The following is a 16,827-nucleotide window of genomic DNA, read 5'->3' on the forward strand; positions in this document are numbered from 1 at the left end:
GCGCGGATCGGATGCATATTGTGAACGTGCATACGTCTATTGTGAACCAGCCTTAATGCTGGTCCTAGGACCAACCGCAATGTATTGAGAAGAGAAACGATTTTGAATCGGCGCTACACGGGTCTGGGAGGCCGAGGCTAGCGCGGAGGAGGACTGGGCACTAGTCTATTGCAACACTATGTGGATCTTCAAGACTGTGGAAACAATTTTGTATTGTTTGTTGGTGCTGTACTTTTATCTGGGTGCTGCATCGATACCGAAGGGCCATCTTCTTCCTCTTGGCTCGCATCGCGAGCCCGAAGGTCATGTTGCAGAGATTTTTGCTCGCGATGAGATGTCGCCGCAGCATTTCTACGCGGAGTTCGTGAACAAGAGTCGACCTGTCGTATTTAGAGGCGCTCTGAACGACAGCGCTGCAGTTGAGCTGTGGGATGATGTCTATTTGAAGTGAGATTCAAATGCATACGTCAGTAGCTAGTCTAGACTGTAATTTAGCTGCTGCTTCTTTTGTACCTATCTAACCGAAAGCTGGTTTTCGTATTTGCTCTAGACTTTCGCTGTGCGTCGCGGTTAATTGGTATTGTCTAAACCGTTCTGTCCATAGCGAAATTAATTAGAGCGACGCCCCTGTTACCCGGACACCAGCAATCATCGGACAGCCATGCAAGAAGTAAACGAAGTAAGACTGAGCTTTGCTAGAGGCCACAGTAAGAAGGATTAGTAAAGACTGTGATTCCAGACGTGGGACTTGGCCTTGAGGTCACTAGCCCTGTCACAGAACACTTCAAAGCAATTGATCATGATACAGAAGCACTTTGTAAATTAACACGTGAACCTTGGAGGCATCATTGTAAGCAACCTCTCTCATTCAAGGCCACTGGATCAGCAGTTTTATTGAAATGTACACGGAGTCAATCCATTTCTTCCATTGCCTGGCTATTGTCATTTGACTGACCTTGAAATGATACGCCAAGTATTCTTTGCAATGTTGAGATGCAGCTTCATTAGAACAGCAACAAATTGCTCCATCTTTGTCATGGCTTTGCTTTCATGAATAGAAACAGATTTTTCAACAAAATTGAACACTGTCTTAAGCAAATCAACGGATTGTAATGTAGTAAAACAGTTTGTCATTTGATCACTTCTTGCCATTAACGAATCGACGAGAGGTTTCTTCAAAGCACCATTTTGAGTTAGGTGTTGTACTTCAACTTGCAAGAGGAGTAGGTCAGACTCCAACTGCTCAATGGTAGAAGATGTTAAGTCGGTCTGAGTAGATATTGACTGAACATGTGGCTCTAATAGGCAAGTCAAATCGACTTATCCACCAAGACTAAGTAAGCGCTCTGCAGTCTCTATTGCTGCAGTTGTAGCATCTCTAGCAGACAACGATGCCAGCTGACCATAATCTTTTGCTATGGATGGGACAGCTGCCTCTCTTTCATCCAGAATATGAGCTTCTTCTTCTAGAGGAGCCAATGTTTGCACCTCCTTTTCTTTCATAGCAGCTGTCATCAATTGAACGGCTGAGTTGCTAGACATGAGCTGCTCTAGGCGTTTGCTTTTTCGCTGACCGTATTTTTCCAAAACTTTTTACCTGACGCCTTTTAGCAGAGTTAGTAGTGTATGAGAAGACAGATGAGGCATAGGAGTCAGAAGAATGCAGGTCATCAGACTTTCTTCTTGAGATGAAATGAAGCAAACAAGCCAGCTGTGCACACTTCAACCAATCCTTGATTGACTGCAGCAATCCATTAACGGCGGCGATTCACCTCAGTATATAGAAAAACGATGTGAACACAACAAGCTGCCTTTGACACATTTGCTATTGTAGTGAACTGCACAACAAATCTTTTCACCATTTTGCCACTCAATATGACGCCTAACAGAGGTTACGTCACTGTCATGAGACTATGTTCCAGATGTGAATAAGGTCTATAGGGGTTACCTGACTTCTAGTCTGCAGGCTCTCTTGCTGGCTGGCTGGCTGGCTGTCACGGAGTGGTATTTGCGATAGATTGTACATGGCAACCAGATCGAGACAATGAACAAATCACCAATCAGAACCTTGAACATTCATGAAAGAGTTTTTTTTGCCAGAACAGTGTAATTTATGTTGTGATTGTCAGTTCTTGTTGGAAGGAAACAATGGAACTGACTTGCCTGCAACTGCTAACACAGAGTCAAATGCTGTCGTGACCTACAACTTTTATAAGGGAACCTAACATTGCATAGCCACATTGCATTAGGTATGTGTACGTAATTAGGTGGGTAGCTGGGATGTTTAGTGTGTTTCGTTTTTTGTTTTTTTTTGTTTCTATTTGTTGCCCCCAGTGAAAAATACATCACATACATGATGTGAAAGAAAATTCAATAATAATAATAATAACCACAAGCAATATATTTGTGTCCTGTATGTGATAACTCTTGTTACTGTATGTGTACTTTGATGACTACAGACTACTTATGTATTTGTTGACTTTGTGGTCATGCAAAATGGCAGTCGCATTGTATAATTTATAGATAGAATTTACAAATAGCACACTCAAAAGGAAAATATTACAAAATTGGTAATTCTTTGCAACAATCCTATTATGGTTTACAGAATCAAGGCTCTTCTGTGGAAGCAATGGTGTAAGCACAGCTTTAATCACTAGTTAATATATATATTACTAGTTAATTAATACAAATTATTAATTAGGCCACAAGGATAAAATTACATGTAGTTGTTTGACAGGAGCACCAATATTTGGCTGGTGAGTATGATTTGCAAAAAATTAGATGAAATGTTAGATGATTTGTAGAAATGCTTAATAAACAGAACTAAAGTTTATTTCAACATTGCTATGCTCACACAGGCACACATGCTAATTTTGCAAAACAGTCATGAAACAATATATCAATGTATAGTCATCAGCCAACTTGATAGTTGACTGCCGCTGTTGTGTTGAGTCTTGTCAAATTCAAAAGCTGGTTGTTTGGTTTTGTCATTGCTGCAAGGGCAGTGGTTGCAACTTTCCCTGCTTGTTCTTGTTTTGCCACATTGGTTATTCGTGTTACAGGCGTCATGTCAGAAGACTTTGTGTACAATGAGAACATTTTTATTGATCTTAGGTTTCTTAATTGTGTTTTCTGTCACGGGTTCATTAGTTGGCTGTATATTGAATTCTTAAGCATTTCCTTGTAGCCTACCTAAAGCGTCGATATCACCAAAAGGGAGAAACTAATATTACCAGATGCATCAAGCAATGCATTCAATGATTGGCATAGTGGCAAGAGACTTGTTTAGAAGCGGTTTAGGGTAATTAAACTTTTTAAAAGGCTGGGGTGTGACCAGAGAGTTGTTAGCATAAAAGCTTTTTGTAAAATGTCTCTTTACAGTGAATAATCTCCATGGACGTGGTCAATGACTTCTGGGTGCATTGTTCCTAATCCAGCTAATCCAGATTAGATGGATTAGCTAATCCAGCTCATCCAGCTAGTCCAGCCGATACGTGGATTAGACGGATCAGCTAATCCATCTAATCTGGATTAGCTGGATTAGGTAAAAGAAATGCACTCTTGATATCTGGCAGCCATTAAGACATTGGTTATTTTGGGTGAGAGTACAGTGGTGGAGAAGGAATTCTCAGGCAATGCCCAATGTAAACGTTTTCAACAGTAGTTGCTGCCTCTGTTATTTAATAGTTTGCACGACAGTAAAGTTCATAGATTGTTCAGCTCCTGACTGTTGAGAGAAGAATCTGATCTTTGCCACCTGAATATACAATTAAAAGGCGAAGTCTTAATAAACTGCCTGTGCTGTTGCTTGTGACATAGGTATTGGGTTGGTTTCAATTAAGTGTGAAAATTGGAACAGCTGCTTTTGCCATAAAGGAGCCTTCATAGAAACACCTGTTTGTGGGAGCTGCCACTAACCCTGGGAGATGACAGCGTGTAGTGTGGTAGGTTTAAGGAGGTCCTTCATTGAAAAGACATTGGATTAACCAAAATAATGTTACCAAACATGTGGTATTCGTGTCAAGCTAGATTTAAGCAAAATGATGGTTTGCCTTTGGGGGCGATTATGGGGTCGCCTCACAAGGGTTCTATTATTGCGTCTTCTCGAGAACATGGAGTGGTGGTGATATGATCTCCAGTGCATTTCTGTCGTATTTCTAGTACACTACCATGTGGTAGTTCATCGAAAGATGCTGCATTTGTCTTTAGTATGGTTGACGAAATGGCATAGTGAAGTAACTAAGACACACCGGTTGTATGTGCCGTGTCTCTAAAGTGGAGTAACAGTATTGAATGATTATACAGCTTTGTCATATTCTTCTTTTGTAATGTCTCTCCAGGAATTCTACATCATTTGATGAAAGGTGAGCTAATAGTGGTGCTAGAAGTTTATCAACCTCACGAAGTTCAACTCTTCAACCCGATCTCGGTTGTGGAGGACCTCGGCTTTGAGGTTGGCGTGCTCGCGGGCTCTGTCACCTTGATGACGGGTGCTCGGCACCCCGGACCTCATCGTACTCACCCTGAGCACGTTCGCGGTGCAGGCGTACCACATCAACCAGGTGTGCAGCCAACATGCGACCCTTTAGAGATGGGTGGGGCCAGATAGTGCGAGACAGGATGGCTTTTCTGTCATTATTGTTATGCTAGGTTTGTCTTCTGTTGTAATCTCTGAAATATGTGCTGCCTGTGCTTTAGACAACTCAACTGCAGTGGCAAAAATCTTATATTGTAAACCTTAATATCCTTTGAACTTTGTTGTAATACTTCTGTGTACACACAACTCCGGTTAGTTGTATTCTTGTGTATAGTTTTGTAAGAGCTTGCCAGACATCTCAACAGCTGTTGCAATAAATTATGTATTGTATATGCAGGAATCGGTTTGGTACACTCTCTGTTAGAGTAGATAGAGTGAAGAAAGAAGACAGGCTGGTCAACTCGTTCCAGCAATCCTTTAGTGAATTTTTGGACCAGTATGGTACAAATGACTGGTATCTTATTGATACTTTGAATTCAATAATGGGGAAAGATATTTCTATTCCTGAGTGTTTGAAGTGTGGTGGATTCACTCATGGTATTCAAGATGTTGTGATATGGTTCAGCGGTGGCGATACGAAGTCTTTGTTTCATTTCGACACTGTGGAGAACCTCAACTGTCAGATCAGTGGATTCAAGCACTGGTTCTTGATTGACAAAAAGGTGTATACAAATCTAGATATCTAATTAATAAAAATGTTAACTAAATTTATATTGTTAGTTGCCTTTAATCTGGAGTGTGTGAGTGTTATAGGTAACCTGTGGGGAATAAGAGCGTGTTCACATTGCTGGGCCTAATCATGATTAGTGTAACGCCATTCTAATGCCATTCTAACGCCATAAAGAGTAGTATTACAACTACATTAGTGGCATTGGTGGTTGCACGTGACTTTGGCACATGAGGTGGTATACAAGAAGAGCGTGCTGCTGATGTTTCTGATGTGGTGTTGTATGCTTAAATGTACAAACACAGCAACAACATGGCAACGTATACGGAAGTGCAGTCAGATGTATACTGCGTACTTGCCTGTACATGTGACAACTATTGATTGAATTATTGTTGTAAAAGCATTAATTATTATTTAGGACTGCCCATTTTTCACTGCATGGTGAGCTAACAGGAGAATGTCTCTAATTTGAAAAGGAGACACATTTATTGTTACTATGTAGTAATTGTGCAGTTTTTTTGCGTGAGAAAATGGGTAAGTATAATTGAGGATGCTGGTAGACAACAATAAATATGCTAACACATACATGACAGTCAATGATAAAGTAAAGGAGCTGTTTAGAAGACTGTAGTGAACTAGTATCATTACTCATTATGCCTCCGTACACATGCACAGCGAAGGCATACAGTTGTGTGTGTGTGTGTGTGTGTGTGTGTGTGTGTGTGTGTGTGTGTGTGTGTGTGTGTGTGTGTGTGTGTGTGTGTGTGTGTGTGTGTGTGTGTGTGTGTGTGTGTGTGTGTGTGTGTGTGTGTGTGTGTGTGTGTGTGTGTGTGTGTGTGTGTGTGTGTGTGTGTGTGTGTGTGTGTGTGTGTGTGTGTGTGTGTGTGTGTGTGTGTGTGTGTGTGTGTGTGTGTGTGTGTGTGTGTGTGTGTGTGTGTGTGTGTGTGTGTGTGTGTGTGTGTGTGTGTGTGTGTGTGTGTGTGTGTGTGTGTGTGTGTGTGTGTGTGTGTGTGTGTGTGTGTGTGTGTGTGTGTGTGTGTGTGTGTGTGTGTGTGTGTGTGTGTGTGTGTGTGTGTGTGTGTGTGTGTGTGTGTGTGTGTGTGTGTGTGTGTGTGTGTGTGTGTGTGTGTGTGTGTGTGTGTGTGTGTGTGTGTGTGTGTGTGTGTGTGTGTGTGTGTGTGTGTGTGTGTGTGTGTGTGTGTGTGTGTGTGTGTGTGTGTGTGTGTGTGTGTGTGTGTGTGTGTGTGTGTGTGTGTGTGTGTGTGTGTGTGTGTGTGTGTGTGTGTGTGTGTGTGTGTGTGTGTGTGTGTGTGTGTGTGTGTGTGTGTGTGTGTGTGTGTGTGTGTGTGTGTGTGTGTGTGTGTGTGTGTGTGTGTGTGTGTGTGTGTGTGTGTGTGTGTGTGTGTGTGTGTGTGTGTGTGTGTGTGTGTGTGTGTGTGTGTGTGTGTGTGTGTGTGTGTGTGTGTGTGTGTGTGTGTGTGTGTGTGTGTGTGTGTGTGTGTGTGTGTGTGTGTGTGTGTGTGTGTGTGTGTGTGTGTGTGTGTGTGTGTGTGTGTGTGTGTGTGTGTGTGTGTGTGTGTGTGTGTGTGTGTGTGTGTGTGTGTGTGTGTGTGTGTGTGTGTGTGTGTGTGTGTGTGTGTGTGTGTGTGTGTGTGTGTGTGTGTGTGTGTGTGTGTGTGTGTGTGTGTGTGTGTGTGTGTGTGTGTGTGTGTGTGTGTGTGTGTGTGTGTGTGTGTGTGTGTGTGTGTGTGTGTGTGTGTGTGTGTGTGTGTGTGTGTGTGTGTGTGTGTGTGTGTGTGTGTGTGTGTGTGTGTGTGTGTGTGTGTGTGTGTGTGTGTGTGTGTGTGTGTGTGTGTGTGTGTGTGTGTGTGTGTGTGTGTGTGTGTGTGTGTGTGTGTGTGTGTGTGTGTGTGTGTGTGTGTGTGTGTGTGTGTGTGTGTGTGTGTGTGTGTGTGTGTGTGTGTGTGTGTGTGTGTGTGTGTGTGTGTGTGTGTGTGTGTGTGTGTGTGTGTGTGTGTGTGTGTGTGTGTGTGTGTGTGTGTGTGTGTGTGTGTGTGTGTGTGTGTGTGTGTGTGTGTGTGTGTGTGTGTGTGTGTGTGTGTGTGTGTGTGTGTGTGTGTGTGTGTGTGTGTGTGTGTGTGTGTGTGTGTGTGTGTGTGTGTGTGTGTGTGTGTGTGTGTGTGTGTGTGTGTGTGTGTGTGTGTGTGTGTGTGTGTGTGTGTGTGTGTGTGTGTGTGTGTGTGTGTGTGTGTGTGTGTGTGTGTGTGTGTGTGTGTGTGTGTGTGTGTGTGTGTGTGTGTGTGTGTGTGTGTGTGTGTGTGTGTGTGTGTGTGTGTGTGTGTGTGTGTGTGTGTGTGTGTGTGTGTGTGTGTGTGTGTGTGTGTGTGTGTGTGTGTGTGTGTGTGTGTGTGTGTGTGTGTGTGTGTGTGTGTGTGTGTGTGTGTGTGTGTGTGTGTGTGTGTGTGTGTGTGTGTGTGTGTGTGTGTGTGTGTGTGTGTGTGTGTGTGTGTGTGTGTGTGTGTGTGTGTGTGTGTGTGTGTGTGTGTGTGTGTGTGTGTGTGTGTGTGTGTGTGTGTGTGTGTGTGTGTGTGTGTGTGTGTGTGTGTGTGTGTGTGTGTGTGTGTGTGTGTGTGTGTGTGTGTGTGTGTGTGTGTGTGTGTGTGTGTGTGTGTGTGTGTGTGTGTGTGTGTGTGTGTGTGTGTGTGTGTGTGTGTGTGTGTGTGTGTGTGTGTGTGTGTGTGTGTGTGTGTGTGTGTGTGTGTGTGTGTGTGTGTGTGTGTGTGTGTGTGTGTGTGTGTGTGTGTGTGTGTGTGTGTGTGTGTGTGTGTGTGTGTGTGTGTGTGTGTGTGTGTGTGTGTGTGTGTGTGTGTGTGTGTGTGTGTGTGTGTGTGTGTGTGTGTGTGTGTGTGTGTGTGTGTGTGTGTGTGTGTGTGTGTGTGTGTGTGTGTGTGTGTGTGTGTGTGTGTGTGTGTGTGTGTGTGTGTGTGTGTGTGTGTGTGTGTGTGTGTGTGTGTGTGTGTGTGTGTGTGTGTGTGTGTGTGTGTGTGTGTGTGTGTGTGTGTGTGTGTGTGTGTGTGTGTGTGTGTGTGTGTGTGTGTGTGTGTGTGTGTGTGTGTGTGTGTGTGTGTGTGTGTGTGTGTGTGTGTGTGTGTGTGTGTGTGTGTGTGTGTGTGTGTGTGTGTGTGTGTGTGTGTGTGTGTGTGTGTGTGTGTGTGTGTGTGTGTGTGTGTGTGTGTGTGTGTGTGTGTGTGTGTGTGTGTGTGTGTGTGTGTGTGTGTGTGTGTGTGTGTGTGTGTGTGTGTGTGTGTGTGTGTGTGTGTGTGTGTGTGTGTGTGTGTGTGTGTGTGTGTGTGTGTGTGTGTGTGTGTGTGTGTGTGTGTGTGTGTGTGTGTGTGTGTGTGTGTGTGTGTGTGTGTGTGTGTGTGTGTGTGTGTGTGTGTGTGTGTGTGTGTGTGTGTGTGTGTGTGTGTGTGTGTGTGTGTGTGTGTGTGTGTGTGTGTGTGTGTGTGTGTGTGTGTGTGTGTGTGTGTGTGTGTGTGTGTGTGTGTGTGTGTGTGTGTGTGTGTGTGTGTGTGTGTGTGTGTGTGTGTGTGTGTGTGTGTGTGTGTGTGTGTGTGTGTGTGTGTGTGTGTGTGTGTGTGTGTGTGTGTGTGTGTGTGTGTGTGTGTGTGTGTGTGTGTGTGTGTGTGTGTGTGTGTGTGTGTGTGTGTGTGTGTGTGTGTGTGTGTGTGTGTGTGTGTGTGTGTGTGTGTGTGTGTGTGTGTGTGTGTGTGTGTGTGTGTGTGTGTGTGTGTGTGTGTGTGTGTGTGTGTGTGTGTGTGTGTGTGTGTGTGTGTGTGTGTGTGTGTGTGTGTGTGTGTGTGTGTGTGTGTGTGTGTGTGTGTGTGTGTGTGTGTGTGTGTGTGTGTGTGTGTGTGTGTGTGTGTGTGTGTGTGTGTGTGTGTGTGTGTGTGTGTGTGTGTGTGTGTGTGTGTGTGTGTGTGTGTGTGTGTGTGTGTGTGTGTGTGTGTGTGTGTGTGTGTGTGTGTGTGTGTGTGTGTGTGTGTGTGTGTGTGTGTGTGTGTGTGTGTGTGTGTGTGTGTGTGTGTGTGTGTGTGTGTGTGTGTGTGTGTGTGTGTGTGTGTGTGTGTGTGTGTGTGTGTGTGTGTGTGTGTGTGTGTGTGTGTGTGTCTTGATGATGGCAGTCACTATTCAACATTAGTTTATTGCAGGTCCATAAGGTTCACGAGGCCATTAACCACATGGAAAGCGACTTTAGTGGAGTTGACGTCGATGCTGTTGACATGTACCAGTAGTGTGTGTGTGTGTGTGTGTGTGTGTGTGTGTGTGTGTGTGTGTGTGTGTGTGTGTGTGTGTGTGTGTGTGTGTGTGTGTGTGTGTGTGTGTGTGTCTTGATGATGGCAGTCACTATTCAACATTAGTTTATTGCAGGTCCATAAGGTTCACGAGGCCATTAACCACATGGAAAGCGACTTTAGTGGAGTTGACGTCGATGCTGTTGACATGTACCAGTATCCTCAGTTTCAGGATGTTCCATGGTGGTTTGCAAAGATCGGACCTGGAGACTGTGTGTACGTGCCATATAAGTGAGTTGGATATCTCATTGACTGTGTTCTCTACTCTGTGTACGTCATTGATGTTCCTTGTCGAGGTGGTTTCACTATGTGAAGTCATATGAAAGAAACCTGGCTGTGAATATCTGGTGGACGCCATTTGATTCATTCAATCGTACTGACTGTGAAGGTGCAATAGTTTATATATTACATATTTTATGAATTATTTTGAAAAGAACATTGTTTGCATATTTATGTGTTTACTTGTTTGTGTTCGTTTAGGTTGTTGGATAATTGGTTGTCTGAATTTTGGTTTATTAATGTGTGTTGCTTGCTGTGTTCTTGATTGTAGTGTACTTGCTGTGGATGCTTAATTATGCACATTCTGTTCGTTCGTTACTCATGTACAGTCTACTTGGGCACTGAGTTTATCTTTTTGTGTGTTTATCCCATTTGCGATGTTGGTGCGCTGCGTAGATTCGAGTTTGTCTTTTGGTATGCCAATGTCTCCTGTCTTTCCTACAGTTTAGATAATATTTGTGATGTAATATAGTACGTATTGTTTGCAACATAACTATGGTTCTCAGTAGTTTTCCTTGTTTTATGTTGTTGTGTAGAGGCACTGTCTAGTTTTACATCTCTCGACAATTTGACCTTTACACCTGGTACTCAAATAAAGTGTGCTTTCTTCATAATTTACTTAGCGCATAAAATCTAGGTAACAGTTGTGTGATTTTTACAGATTTTTTGTGTTAGAAATGATCAGAATGAATGACGACAAAGTGACATTTGAAACGGCTAATGCTCTATTTGTGGTATGAATCATGCACACTAGCTACATTAGATTACTCCATGATGTACATTTGATCACATTACTTAGATCATCCTTTAAGTTGATTAAGAATCTAATAAGCAAGCATGTGAAATGATGTTGTGGATAGTATTACTATTACCAGTCAGCGCAGCTAATTTATTGAATAAGCAATGAGAAACATTACTAAACATTTATTTCTTTGTTATAGGCAGAACACGATGGAACCAAACTGATATCTAGGGCTGTATGATATTTTCCTGATGACCTTAATTAATTGACTAAATTTATCAAAGAAGTATTATTCAGGTTTTCAATATGCTTGATGTCGATAGCGATGGGTTACTTATTGTGGAGGAAGTTAATCAAAAAGAAGCAGCATTCTTTGAGGAGAATATCAGATGCAAACCTGGAGAGATCAACATTTATGGCAAATCTGAGATAGATGAGAGAGACGATGATGTCCGAATAGAGAGGGACAACAGTGATAGGTATGACAATCAAGTCGAGGAACAAAAAACACTGAAAACTCACAACGAGTTGTAAGATCTGATAGTAAAAAAGATTTTGTCAATTGGACAGTTTGTCATTGGACAAATGTTATATTTGCGGAAAACAATTGCTATTGCATATTTAATTTACACGTGACAGACTGTAGAGCATGTGATTTATCAGTTTTATTGCTGTTGTTACGCTAGAGTTTAAGAGTCAATTAATTAATGACAAGATATTTATTGACCATGAAATCTCGTGCTATTGACTCAGAAGCGACTCACTGATAGTTTCATACTCCTAAATTAGATGTAGTGGGAAACTGAAAGTTTCTGCCCCAAGTTAACCCTAGGATGTCCAAACACTTCATCATCTCATGTCTGAAAGACTTGTGTCAATAACAAGCCAACCGTTGTTAGAAGTGGTACCTGGTTGATAACTGTAATGCTGACTAACGACCCACGTGCTGTAGCTGTTGAAGTTGGTATTACTAGAATCAGCAATGCAAATAGCTTGACCAGCATTGAGTACGGCCCAGCATTGAGTGTTGTTCAAACGAACCTTTTCACACTGCATTAAACTGCATGTTGATTCAAAGAAACAAGTAGCAAGAGACTGTGTTGTTTTATAGTCACACAGCTTAGAGTAAAAGCAGCTATCTGTACTTTTGTTAGATGGCAAAATGGCAAATGGATAAGGAGCTGCTGTTAAACAGTAATGCCCCCCCCCCCAGCCAGATGGCTGGGTTCCTGTGCACTAAGCAGGAGCTATGGGTCGTGCTAAGCAATCTCCTAGAGCCTGGCCTGACTGTGACACCAACTGTGGTGTGAGCACCCGAAGTCCCACCCAGACCCTAGTGGCTGATGGACTTTGTCGCAGTCGGAGGCCTTTGCCACCCCAGTCAATGACCAGGTACTCATTTACACTCCTGCGTTGAGAGAGGCAATTGTGTGTTAGTTTCTTGCTCAAGGAAATTATGCCATAGCTCACCATTACTGTGACTTAAACTTGCAACCCTGTTGATATAATTAATCATTATGATTAGATATGTTGATATAATTAACATTATGATTAAAAAGGGTTGCTGAAATTGTATAGGTTGGACCATGTAACTTATTATCATATGTCACGTGGGTTTTGCCAGTCCTGATTGATCGATACAGCGGCTACAAATCTTTTGTATGCTGATACCCTACCGCTGTCAAGGGAAACACGTATGCCCTACCGTTGCTATGATCAGCAGCACAACACAGCTGGTTTCAAGTAGATGATTTGATATGCCTTTAATGAGCTACTTTTAGCTGCCACTCACAACGAGGTAATAACAACGATATCCTCGACATGCCCATATCATATGATAACTAGCAAAAATAATATTCTATATTGATTGTGATCTACCAAGTCAGCCAGTGGCTATTACAGGGCAAAAGACATAATGTAAACAACTACAATGCTAACCAATATACTGCAAGCAACATGCACAGCTATTGGGTAAAACAAAGTTTGTATATATTACTCATGTTAGACGTCAGGTTTACTTAATGTCCAAACACTTCAACCTCTTGTGTCTGAAAGTTATGTTGTCCAACAAGCCAATAGTTGTTAGAAGTGACACCTGGTGGGTAACTGTAAAACTGACCATCGTTCCATTTACTGTAGCTTTTGAAGTTGGTATTACTAGAACCAGTAATGTAAATATTGTGACCTCCTCCAAATGTACAACAGTAGCTAGAACTATGATAAACTGCATAGCCACTGTCGACTATTGCAGTCTTTACTGGAGTGTTTCCCAAAGCTGAAGATCTGAAAGCAAACAGAAAAGACTGTGAGCTCTGCTTATATCCACCTCCTATACTCCATGGCACATCAGTATATCCTCCAAACAAATATCCTCCAGTAGTGTGTATCACACTAATCGTCTCTCCTTTGTTGTCACAGCAACGATGAAAATCAGCAGTTCCAAACCCATCCCTGCTTGCCTTGTAGATGAGACGCCAATTCGTTTTCCCACTCAACCAAGACAGAAGGACACGTTTATCTTCTGTGTTCATCAGAGTGCTGTTAGTAAACTCACTTGCCACTGGCTGTACTGCTGACTGTGAATCTATTGGATCACTGAGTTTGCCTATAATTGGTTTGATGTTATAAAACTCCGCCTCCAACAGCAGCTCTTCTCTAGCGATTGTATGACGAGGACGATAACCTTTCCTGTTCTGAGAAAGTTGAGAATAAAGCGAAAATGAGTTGGATCTCGATCTATGAAGTAAGACCCGTCCTCTTGTTCTTTCATATCAAACCTTCCACTGAACATGCTGGCTAGCATGGAATCCGTATCTTTTCTCAATGTCCCCAGTGATGTTTTGAATATGAAACCTCCGATATCCAGTTTGATTGGTTTTTCTTGAAATTTCTGCAATTTGGGGAAATCTCGCTCCAACTGATCTCTTTCTGCTTTCATTTGCTCATGTTTAGATGTCAGCAAATCTTGCGCTTTTCTAATGCATTCGTCAAATTCTTCAAACTCAGAATCATGATCCACTTTAGTACTCGCCATTTTTACTAAATAGCACGCCCTGTCTGACCTCCGGACTGCGAGGGAGGCGCATCACTTTGACGAAACAGTTGCCAGCTTCGTCAAAGGCAACGCTCTTACGCAAAAGTGAACCGAAAACAAGACATGACGAGTTCTGGAAGCCACAACCTTCCCATCAGCATCAATCTAGTTAGCCAAGGTCACCTGACTACTGTACCACCGCTTGCTTTCAGCACTTGGTTATATACTTCGTCGTTTATCGGTGAAGCAGCAACACGACAACGTTAGAATTAGAGGAACTACAGTGTATGCAGCTGTACAGTACCAGGCCCTAGTCTCGCGTGGCCAGACCTTCGGTGTACGCGGGGCGGATATGGCCAAAAGGTGGAGGGGCTGGCTGCGCGAGTCTAATGATTCAACGATGTAGAAACAAACAATTAACTTAAGTAGCAAGAGACTGTGTTCTTTTAGTATAATTTATAGTCAAACAACTAAAACTCAACCTTTCAAGTTTGTACACGTGTACATGCAAAAATTGCTGTGGGACTAATTGATCAGATCTGTTGATATAATTGACATTAATATCAAAGGGTTTGCTAAAATTGAATATGTAGGATCATGTATATATGCTATACTATACTAACTGAGATGCACGGAAAATTCTAGGGTTGCTATGCATATTATACAACTGTATCTATAGTGTTGACAGCATGGTCATGTTAGTGCATTATTATATAGACTGATTGATCAATGATAACAGATTGATTGATCTACCAAGTCAGCCAGTAGCTATACACTATAGCTCCAAAAGAAATGTAAACAGCAAATATACCACAAGCAACAACAATACACGTGCAGCTGTTGGGTAACAACAAAGTTGTATATAGTACTACTCATGCCAGATGTCAGGTATAATGTCCAAACACTTCAATATCTTGTGTCTGAAAGGTTTGTAGTCCTTGTACATAGTGTACAAGTCTATACGTAATGTACACTAAAGTGTACCTGTCTGTTTTTCATGCTTGACTGCTCGGTTCCAGTCGCTTTCCCGTATGTTCTGGTAAGTTTATACGGGGTAATTCCAATCACGGCGTATCTCCGATCACGTGATACAAAACCTAGCACGAAGTACTACTAGTTGTTGTGTCGTTACCGACTATCTATTGGTTCTATTGCAGCTCGCTTACAGTGTCTAGTAGATATACCTGTCATAGTACGTCATTATCTGCCACTCTAGACTGATTAGTGCTGTGACAGTTCTTTTCCTGATACGGTATGAAGACATCGTAGTGCAGAAAGTTCGTGCTACAAAGCTGACACCCGAAGGAGACTTCGATGAAACGGTTCTTCCTGCAGGGGCGTAGCGTCCAGTCCGACCGGTCCGGCCATGGCCGGACCGGTTTTGGAAATATGCACTTTCGCCAGACGCTCAATGGCATCAACTTCCGTTTTAAGGATATAGCCGATTAAATAAGTAATATATTTCTGCTCATGCAGTACTTTGTGCGTCGGCCTTGCGTTCTCCAGACGTCAGTTGAAGGTACTGTACAGGCTCGGAGACCCAGCCGATGCGAGGCTAAGATGTGTGCAAGTTGTCCCGCCCATCTACTAGCGTGCGCTACATTGTCCAGCCCACTAGCGCGCGCTAGGCCGGACCGGTTTTCATTTACTTCCTACGCCCCTGTCCTGGCAGCGACATAATCGCCAAGTGCGACATGAATGGTGCCCATGGGCCAATACCGAGCTGTTGTTGAAGAGATGGTAGCAATCGAGTCCAGACCTGCCAACCTAGCAGTGTCAAAATGCGTGAGTTTGCAGGAAAAAATGCGGGAAAATGCGGAAGTTTAATTTTTAGCATTAATATCAATAGCATTAATATCAATAAATTTATATCATAATGTGTTAAATGATATGCTATCTAATCATCAAAATTTAAGTATTTGCAAGCCCGGTTGGAGTAGAAGCCATTAACTAATTTAATTAGTATAACCGATTGATCAATGTGCCTAATTAGCGACACACAGTATCAACACCAATTACTAAACATAATAGTTAATTAGTTAAACACAGAAGTTGTACTGTACGTACTACTGCCTGTTATAAAAATCTAAGAACAAAGTACATACACATTCTCGTGGCTAGTTGGGAAGTTCTGCATTCTATTTTCTTGTGGCCTTCTTTGATCGCGTTTCCAGCAATACATATCTGGTAGTCAGCCCCTCCCCCTTTTCGACTTCTGAGCGACTGCTCCTTCTATGTCGGTATTTTTGACCAAGTATGTTACGAAAGAGCCGGATGATGAGAGGGGTTGGCACATAGAAATTGATATTGTGATATCAACTGAACATATGTACATACACATGCATGTGTACTAAAACTGTAGGGTACAGTTACACAGAACAGGCACGCCCATTATTTTGGTCACACCCACCAACAGTCAGAATGCGGGAGATTTGATGCCAAATGCAGGTAGGCGGGAGAGGGGTCTCAAATGCAGGAGAGGTGGCAGCTCTGCGAGTCTGCACAGAAACGTCAGGTATGTATTCAAACTTTCCGATAACTATTCTTCCTGGCAACTTCCGATATATCTTTCGTGATGAAATTTCGCTCGATTGGTATTAGGTGTGGTCATTGCACGCTAGGGTCGTGTTTGGCTATTGAACAGCCTCTTTGACACTTCGTCGACTGCATGTAATCTGCATGCATGACCTCTGTCAAGTTATTGGTGATTGAAGATACGTATATATACATGACGTGACGTGCGCGCTACGCATGCTGATGCTACCAAAACATTGTACAGTAATTACAAATGTGTATTCTAATATTGTTCTCAATGCCCAACAGACAGACAAAACTCCAAAACCATCTGAATGTCAACCCAAAAAGAAAAAGATTGACAATGTGCGTTAATTAATGTACTGTATTGCATTACTAATGGAAATGTTGTTTAATTATATCCACCTTCAGGTAATTGCATGATGGTAAAAGCAAGTCTGAATCTACCAAAGCAACAGCACTCAAAGACTTGCAAAGACATATGAGTAAAGCCTTTTTGTCAGGTTGTGAAGGTTAATTAATTGCTGTTGTCAATTCTAGTTACAGCTGCACGGCCACCTGAGTGCCAAGAGATCTTGAGGGCAGTTGATATTTCTCTTTCTGGATCGTCTGTAAGATGAAAAACTATGTTGGAATTGTTTCTGTGTATGGTATTGTACACTGCATGGTTATTTCAAG

General features: G+C 42.6%; 2 protein-coding genes and 1 long non-coding RNA gene across 4 annotated transcripts; 2 read left to right on the forward strand and 1 right to left on the reverse strand.

Annotated features, from left to right (window-relative positions):
* Nucleotides 1–149: 149 nt before the first annotated feature.
* On the forward strand, nt 150–11,308 carry LOC134182625 (bifunctional peptidase and arginyl-hydroxylase JMJD5-like). Of its 2 annotated transcripts, none has more exons than XM_062650056.1 (8): nt 150–447; nt 4,875–5,199; nt 9,636–9,790; nt 9,856–9,947; nt 10,375–10,435; nt 10,500–10,572; nt 10,780–10,815; nt 10,878–11,308. In XM_062650056.1, the coding sequence occupies exons 1-8, from the start codon at nt 179–181 to the stop codon at nt 11,112–11,114; spliced, it is 1,248 nt and encodes a 415-aa protein (XP_062506040.1). In that variant the 5' UTR covers nt 150–178; the 3' UTR covers nt 11,115–11,308. The 2 variants fall into 2 exon arrangements, with proteins under 2 accessions (XP_062506040.1, XP_062506041.1); XM_062650057.1 differs by having other exon boundaries at nt 10,375–10,422; nt 10,514–10,572.
* A 1,290-nt stretch (nt 11,309–12,598) lies between these two features.
* Nucleotides 12,599–13,614, reverse strand: LOC134181711 (uncharacterized). Its single transcript, XM_062648977.1, has 2 exons — nt 13,358–13,614; nt 12,599–13,316 (listed from the first exon to the last, which is right to left on the reverse strand). The coding sequence occupies exons 1-2, from the start codon at nt 13,612–13,614 to the stop codon at nt 12,599–12,601; spliced, it is 975 nt and encodes a 324-aa protein (XP_062504961.1).
* A 1,671-nt stretch (nt 13,615–15,285) lies between these two features.
* On the forward strand, nt 15,286–16,626 carry LOC134181935 (uncharacterized). The gene is made up of 3 exons (XR_009970226.1): nt 15,286–15,399; nt 16,438–16,494; nt 16,561–16,626. It is a non-coding gene; the product is annotated as an uncharacterized LOC134181935 (long non-coding RNA).
* The last annotated feature ends 201 nt before the right edge of the window (nt 16,627–16,827 follow it).

This window comes from Corticium candelabrum, chromosome 7 (assembly GCF_963422355.1).
Source record: "Corticium candelabrum chromosome 7, ooCorCand1.1, whole genome shotgun sequence".
NCBI classification, from domain to species: Eukaryota; Metazoa; Porifera; class Homoscleromorpha; order Homosclerophorida; family Plakinidae; genus Corticium; species Corticium candelabrum.

Bases quoted from the DNA above. Each gene is read 5' to 3' on its own strand.
- LOC134182625 (XM_062650056.1), top strand. From the start codon at position 179: ATGTGGATCTTCAAGACTGTGGAAACAATTTTGTATTGTTTGTTGGTG. The intron at 448-4,874 runs GTGAGATTCAAA...TTGTATATGCAG, and splicing joins TGGGATGATGTCTATTTGAA to GAATCGGTTTGGTACACTCT. The intron at 10,436-10,499 runs GTGTGCTTTCTT...TGATTTTTACAG, and splicing joins ACACCTGGTACTCAAATAAA to ATTTTTTGTGTTAGAAATGA.
- LOC134181711 (XM_062648977.1), bottom strand. From the start codon at position 13,614: ATGGCGAGTACTAAAGTGGATCATGATTCTGAGTTTGAAGAATTTGAC. The intron at 13,317-13,357 runs GTTTGATATGAA...CTTACTTCATAG, and splicing joins GCCAGCATGTTCAGTGGAAG to ATCGAGATCCAACTCATTTT.